The 8,109-nt window shown below is 46.8% G+C and overlaps 1 protein-coding gene across 1 annotated transcript in view; it reads right to left on the minus strand.

Annotated features, from left to right (window-relative positions):
• Positions 1-6,713, minus strand: part of SUMO3 (small ubiquitin like modifier 3) — a 15,545-nt gene extending 8,832 nt beyond the window's left edge. Inside the window, exons 1-3 of the mRNA XM_004697285.2 lie at positions 6,612-6,713; positions 371-476; positions 159-223 (exon numbers count right to left, since the gene is read on the minus strand). Coding sequence (XP_004697342.1) covers positions 159-223; positions 371-476; positions 6,612-6,713 — 273 coding nt within the window. The remainder of the gene's footprint in view (positions 1-158; positions 224-370; positions 477-6,611) is intronic.
• Positions 6,714-8,109: the final 1,396 nt, after the last annotated feature.

The raw sequence follows: 8,109 nt of genomic DNA on the forward strand, positions 1-8,109 counted from the left end.
GCCCCGGGCGTCGGGCGCGCGCTCGACCCGGGACGTGGTTCCAGGCGGTTGGAAATGCGTCACGGGGCGGGGCGGCGGCGCGCCCCCGCGTCCCTTCCGCGTCCCCGCTGGCCTTGCGCCTCGCGTCCCCAAATCCCAGGGTCTTTCCGGCCCCGCACCTCCAAGTCTCCGGCACCCTTCTTGGCCCCGCGTCCACTGTACTTCCGCGGGCCGCGGTCCCGTTCTGTATGCCCCAGGCCTTAGAACGCCATCGGGGAACTGCGCACAAGGCCCTTTGGCCCGAGGGGTCTCAGGCCCCGCGGCAGGACGTGTCTAGGCAGGCATAAACCCGTTGCTTTGGCGACCGGAGAGGCTACGTGCCTTGGCTCACCTGGCCGTCCTCTCTTTTGATGGCTCAGGGCCCTGGGCGCAGACACCGTCTGCAGTCCGAGGGGCCCGGGCATCTCCTGCGTGGGCCCAGAGTCGCCCAGGTGGGGCTGGGCAAATAGCGGGAGCGAGGTCACCCCCTGAAACAGCCTAAAGGCAGCGGAGACTCGGTACAGGCTTCACCTGGGCGCATGTGCATTGAGTTCACTTGGTAGTCTCATCGGATCTCCCGAGTGTGTCCTTCCTCACCAACAGCTCAGGTGGATTTGAGACAGACCAACCAACCTCGTGCCACGGAGCCAATTCCAACTCCGACCCCTAGTGACTACACAGCAGGATAGAACTTGCCCGTGGGTTTCCGAGCCTTCTCCCGCAATGCTAGCAGCTCCTGGCTTCCAACCACTGACATTCAGCACAACCAGGACACAGCCACGGCTCCGCAGGTGGATAAAGGCATCCCCGAAGAGCCCTAGTGGTGCAGTGGTCACATGTTGGGTTGTGATCCGCTGGGTGAGCAGCGTGAAACCACCTGCAGCTCCATGGGAGACAGACTGGGCTTCAACTGCCATAAACAGTTAACAGTCTTGTAAACCCTTAAAGGGTCGCTGTGAGTCCCCAATGACTCCACACAATGAGTGTGTTTGTTTCTTCTGTTTGCTCCTTCCGTTAAAAGTTAAGTCTCCGAGACTCACGGGCAGTTCTACCCGGAGCTGTATGGTCGCTATGAGTCGACATTGACTCGATGGTATGAGTTGAGTTCAAGAGGGTAAAAAGGGTGCCCCGAAAGTGGAGCTCAGGGGTAATGGGTGTCTTTTCCTCCGTCCACTTGTCACACCCTCTTTGACTTCCTTTTCTCCCCTTGGGTAGTCTCGATCTGAGTGACACATTTTACTACACATCCGGAATTCACAGATGCTCTCCTAGGCCCTCTAGCTTTAATCATGAAAAAAAATAATAATAAAAAAACCATTCTGCAGATGGTCAAACCAAGGTACTTCCAGAAGAGAAGTAGCATGGTCATATAGTGATGAGAAGCTTGGGCACTTGGTCTGTGAGTTCTGACATGCAAGTGACATGACAGGCACCGCTGAGAAGAGGAGACCTCAGGTGGACAAGGCAAGCATGCTGGAGAAGTCCGACACCTGGCCTACCTGGCCTATATCCTCTGAGAAGACACTGGTTCTTCTTGGCTGCCCGGTCTCTCACCCAAATGCCCTCAGACGAAATGGTCCAGGTGTGCCAAATGCAGTGTCAAGTTTGTGCTGATCCATCAGAGCCCCACCACAGCACTCAACAGCAGAAGCCCTCATGATTTCTATTTTGCCAATTAGCAAACGAAGATTTAGGAGAGGGCAGATTGCACAAGGCTGTATAGGTAGCCAATAGTAGGGCCCAGACTTAACATGTCAGAACTCTTTCCATTCTGCCTGAGTGAAGCCTATCCAACTGGGTTTCTCTCACTTCCTATTCATACCACAACGAATTCTCATGGCCCTTTTCCCTACAACCATCAGTGAGTCCTGGCTAGAACCACCATTTAGGAAAAGGAAGGGGAGCTTCTCAAAATTGCCCCCCACCACACAAGCTGGAAAAGTCTCTTCATGAAAGTCGTGGTCAGAGCCCAAACCCCATCCCATCCAGGTTAAAGTCCCTCTCATCCGTGAATCTGGACTGTAGCCAGCCTATTCCAGAGAATCCCCAGGTAGAATGACTAACTTCAGTTGTGCTTCTGGAAGGCAGAACCACCAGTTCCTTGCAAGATGGAGATGGACCAGAACTACCCCAAATTGTCTGCTGAGATGTGATTTAGGGTAGATAATGTTAAAAGGCTATCAATATGGCATCAACTATAACCATAAATTAGAAAACATAACAGAGTATGTACTACATAACACACTAAACTATGACAGACAGGGATTAGAGGACACGTTTCAACTTCAGAGTTGTTAAAATGTAACAACATAAAAATAATCCAATTCTTTTTCTTATTTTTCTATATTCTTATTTTTTTAACATTTTATTAGGGGTTCATACAACTGTTATTGCAATCCATACACACATCAATTGTGTAAAGCGCATTTGTACGTCATTCTCAAAACATTTTCTCTCCACTTAAACCCCCGACATTAGGTCCTCATTTTCCCCTCCCTCCCCGCTCCCCCCTCCCTCATGAGCCCTTGATAGTTTATAAATTGGTATTTTGTCATATCTTGCCCTGTCCAACATTTCCTTTCACCCACTTTTCGGTTGTCTGTCCCCCGGGGGGGAGGTCACATATAGTTCCTTGTAATCGGTTCCCTCTTTCCTACCCATTCTCCCTTTACCCTCCCTGTTTTGCCACTCACACCACTGGTCCTATAGGGCTCATCCGCCCTGGATTCCCTGTATTTTCAGTTCCTATCTGTACCAGTGTACATCCTCTGGTCTAGCCAGACTTGCAAGGTCGAATTCGAGTCATGGTAGTGGGAGCGGGGAGGAAACATTTAGGAACTAGAGGAAAGTTGTATTTCTCATCATTGTTACATCGCACCCCCACTGGCTCGTCTCCTCCCCAAGACCCCTCTGCAAGGGAATCGCCAGTGGCCTACTAATGGGCTTTGGATCTCCACTCCGCACTCCCCCCATCATTCACTATGGTAAGATTATTTGTTCTGATGATGCCTTATACCTGATCCCTTCGACACCTTGTGGTTGCATAGGCTGGTGTGCTTCTTCCATGTGGGCTTTGTTGCTTCTGAGCTTGATTACCTTCAAGCCTTTAAGACCCCAGACGCTATACTTTTTGATAGCCGGGCACCATCAGCTTTCTTTGCCACATTTGTTTTTGTACCCATCTGTCTTCAGTGATCTGTTCGACACCTCGTGATCACAGAGGTTGATATGTTGTTCCATGTGGGCTTTGTTGCTTCTGAGCTTGATTACCTTCAAGCTTTTAAGACCCCAGACGCTATATCTTTTGATAGCCGGGCACCATCAGCTTTCTTCACACATTTGCTTATTCACCCGCTTTGTCTGCAGCGGTTGTGTCGGGAAGGTGAGCATCATAGAATGCCAATTTACTAGAAGAAAGTATTCTTGCATTGAGGGAGTACTAAATAATCCAATTTTTAACATGAGCAAACAGCATGGACAGAGTTCATCAAAGGGGATATTTAGACAGCCAACACATACATGAAGAAATGGCTGCAATGACTGACCATGAAACCAACAAAGAAATCACAGCTCTGCCATCAAGTCCATTGTGACTCATGGGAACCCTACAGGACCGCATAGAACTGTCCCTGTGGGTCCACAACTGCAACTCTTCCCGAGAGCAGAAAACTTCCTCTTTCCCCCACTACAGCACCACGGCTTCTAGCCTCTTAGCCATGACAGAGAAAACGGCAAGAGTAATATCAGAAGAACTTTGCTTAAAATGAAGAAAAGGAAATGACAAATTCCAGACATCGTTAAAGAGATGTCCCCGAATTAAAGAAATGTGTCTCTACAAATTGAAAGTCACTGAAGATCAAAGAGCTGACTAACGAGAGAGCAACAGAGAGACATAGTGAGATGACGAGAAATCCCGAAAGCACCCGAGAAGTTTCTGTTGACAAAGAAAGAAGGACTAGCTCGTATCAGACCAATCCTCCTGAGAAGAACAGTCATAAGACTTGTTTACAATATTTCTGAAAACAATCTGGTTCATAGACTTCAGATACCACCAAAGCAAGGAAGAACTGAGGGACAAAGATCCAGAAAGGAAGTGATTACTACGCAGTGGATGAGAAGTTGAACAACTGGACGGAGTTTTAAATCCCACAGTGGGGAAGACAGTAGTCATGGCCTGCTAAGTAGGGAGGCTCTGATAAATAAATAGCTTATACCTTCTGTTAGAAATGGTGAGGGAACAATATAGGTATAAAGCTGAAGTTTAAGTAGTTCAGCCCATGCATAGACTGAAAGCTAGCTTCTAACAGCTTAAACTCAAATTTGAGATCTCATCAAGATGATCTGCCCCCGCCTCCTGTCTGGAAACAAAACGAAATCCTTGCAGAAAAAAGAAAGCATTATCCAGGGTCTTAAACTAAAATTTTCACATACAATGTCTAGAACTAAGCATTAAAAATACAAAGAACACAGCAGACAAATGATCCAAAACTACTTATATATACAAGGTAGGAATAAATCCATAAGAGAATAGGAAATTGATGACATTATTAGACAAAGATTTTAAAGCAATTATGATTTATATGTTTAAAAAAATTAATTGAGATGGAAAGTTTCATCCAAGAACTAAAATCTCACAAAAAAATTTTGAAAACAGAAAAATCTGAATGCAAAGACTATTTAACAACAAATTAGACACAATGGAAGAGATAATAAGTAAACTGGAAGATAGGACAGAAGAAAATATTTAGACTATTTAGAAAGAGGAAATGTACAGAAAAGATAAAGTAAAATGGTATGAGACATATACAATGTAGTGAAAAGATATAACATGTTTGTGAAGTAGAGTTGCAGGAGTAGAGAAAATAATAGGTCAGAAGTAATGAAAAATATTTTTTAATCGAGAAAAGTTCTCCAGAAAACTAGATAATGCTAGAAGAATACTCACTGCCACTGAGTCAATACTAACTCATAGTGACCCTAAATAGGATTTCCAAGCCTATAAATTTTTATGGAAGCAGATAAACTCAACTTTTTCCCATGGAGCAACTGGTGGGTTTGAACCACCAACCTTGCTGTTAGCCGTCCAACACTCATTGTTCCAATAAAACCCAAACTTAGATAAACTCTTTTTTATAGAAGAAAAGGAATGTCCATTGCAGATATAAACACTATTTACCTCAGGCTTTATTCTCCTACTCTTGATGTGTAGCTTTTAACTTAAAATTATAAGACGCAAAAACAGCAGGGGAAAAAAGCAGGCAAAAATCAACAGAAACCAATTCAGATATGACGTCCATTCTGGAGTTATTAGACAGAGGATAACCCTAAAGACCCTAGTGGAAAAGATGAGCAATATGCATGAACAGATGGGGCATTTCAGAGAGAAACGGAAAGTGTAAGAGTCAAATGCTGGAAATAATAAGCATGATAACAAATATGAAGCATATCGCCAGTAGGTCATGAATAGATTCAACACATTAAAATGGCAGTTTGGGCATTGTGTTAGTCTGGGTTAGAAGAGAAACAAATCATAGACACTCATATGTGTATAAGAAAGAGCTTTATATACAAGAGCAATGAAATATTGCGAAAACGTCCCAGCCCAGTCCAGATCAAGTCCAGAAGTTCAATATTAGCCTATATGTCTGACACCAATCTATAAAGTCCTCTTCAGACTCAGAAACACATGCAATGGTGGCAAATGCAGGAAGATCATAGGCCAGCGGATGGGAAGTCTGGTGGATCCAGTGGCAGTGTAAAGGGGTCTCCACATAGCCTCTCCAGCTCCGAGGCTCTGGCTGCTACCAGCCTGTGGCTTGTCAGCAAGCTCGTCTCACAGTGACTGTGTGTGCATCCGCCTCATGCAAGCTATTGATCTCCGTAGTGCCTCCAAGCTGCATCCTGATCGACAGGATAAACTCCACCCTTTCGCTCTTAATCCTCTCAAATTTGACAACAGATTCCCACTGGCATCAAAAAAAGGACAAACATGGGGGCAATTTCCACAATGAGCCAGGAAGAAATTGGAATCATCTTTGCCACTGGGATCACGGTGATGGCTAACCAACTGCAGGGAACCCAGGACTGAAATCGATGCACAGCCTACAAACGTGCTACTTGACCTACACAGGCCTGCTGGGGGCAATCTAACTCAGGTATCGTCAAAGGGATTCCTAGTCCCGTTATGGCAGGACCATGCAATTAACCATTGTGGACCATCAATCTTCCCCCAAGTCTTCCCAGCCTAGGGCTATTTGCAAGGGTCCTTGTGCTGGGAAAGGGAAATGCCCTGATCTTTCAGGGTTATGAGATAACTGGCTCTACAATGGCCCTGGTCAGCCACTGTGGTTCACTGGACAGATTGGGGTTTATAGAGAGCAGCTGAGGAGGCGACCTTGGCCTTATCAGTCTCACAGTGGGAGCAGAGGTCCTAGTCTGTGGAGATAGATCAATGGCTGACATCCAGTCAGTGCTGACTCATGGTGACCTTGTGTACAACAGAACAAAACATTGCTCAATCCTGTGTAATCCTTGTGATCACCTACATATTTGAGTCCATAGCTGTGGCTCTTGGGCTAATCCAGCCAGCTCACCAAGAATGTCATGCGCTGGTCCTCGACCTCACCAAGCACCACACTGTCCTCTTGTAACTGCTCTTTCCTGAGGATGTGCCCAAAGCAAGCGAGGGGGACCATACTGTGCTGTGAACTATGCGTTTTTCATTCATAAGCACAGAGCTGGGTCTTTCTTCCTAGTCTGTCCTAGTCAAGAAGCTTCACAGGGAAACCTGTCCCTGCTGGTATTTTGGGTTAGTTTGCTGGTATTTTGCAATACGAGTGGTAGTTTCCATTGAATAACACACAAGGCCCCATGGTGCGACAAATTCACCAATTGAAAGACTCTCCACCGGTACACTGGGACAGATAGGAACTGAAAATACAGGGAATCCAGGACGGATGAGCCCTATAGGACCAGTGGTGTGAGTGGCAAAACAGGGAGGGTAAAGGGAGAATGGGTAGGAAAGAGGGAACCGATTACATGGAACTGTGTGTGACCTCCTCCCTGGGGGACAGACAACCGAAAAGTGGATGAAGGGAGACGTCGGACAGGGCAAGATATGACAAAATACCCATTTATAAACTATCAAGGGCTCATGCGGGAGGGGGGAGCGGGGAGGGAGGGGAAAAATGAGGACCTAATGTCGGGGGTTTAAATGGAGAGAAAATGTTTTGAGAAACAATGTACAAATGCGCTTTACACAATTGATGTGTGTATGGATTGGGATAACAGTTGTATGAGCCCCTAATAAAATGTTTAAAAAAAAAAAAAAAAGACTCTCCACCATCATTCTTTCACCTCTGGTGGGAAGGCTGTTGTTGGAGAAAGGAACACATGACATCCCCAGAACCACCCTGCTGCCAAAACCTTGTGAACCATGACACTGGCATTACCGCAGGAGGATCATGGGGATGAATGCCGATCCAGGTCTTGGGAGACACTGCTGCCGACTTGCCTTTATGATGCTGTAAAGGCCAGAAGGGTATGGAAAAATCATGGTGGACCTTCAGACACGTAGGGGGACACCTGGCACAGCTCAGACGGTGGCCTCCCGGAGCAAATCAGCAAAATCAGCACGAGCTCCTGGCACATTGTGCAGCAATTAGCCCAACCAATGCTCTGCGGTTTTCCTCCATCCAATCAGCAAAGATGATCAGCCAGCTGTCTTCAAGGAGCCGGGGACACAGAACACCTTCACCGTTGCCCCAGGCCAATGTTCTGGTTCTCTGCTATAATGCACTGTATAGTCTGTGATTATCTTGTGATCCCAAGGAACATCACCCCGACCCTTAACGTCCTTACATTCCATGATTGTCTAGGTCCGATGAACAGGAGGGAACAGGGAAGCAACTAGACACTTTCGTTGGCTACCTGTGGGAGCTCGACCTTTCCGGGCCCAGGGCCTGCAGGCCAGTAGGGAACCCAGGGGCCTGGGGGCCTGTGATATGTTGGAATACACCCTCCAGACAGAGCAGAGGTGGCCGCAACATGCTGCACACCCACCATGAGAGCTGCCGTGTCTGGTAGGCCTTG

Source organism: Echinops telfairi, unplaced genomic scaffold (assembly GCF_000313985.2).
Source record: "Echinops telfairi isolate 266 unplaced genomic scaffold, ASM31398v2 ScPeMD7_7469;HRSCAF=8507_0, whole genome shotgun sequence".
Classification (NCBI taxonomy): Eukaryota; Metazoa; Chordata; class Mammalia; order Afrosoricida; family Tenrecidae; genus Echinops; species Echinops telfairi.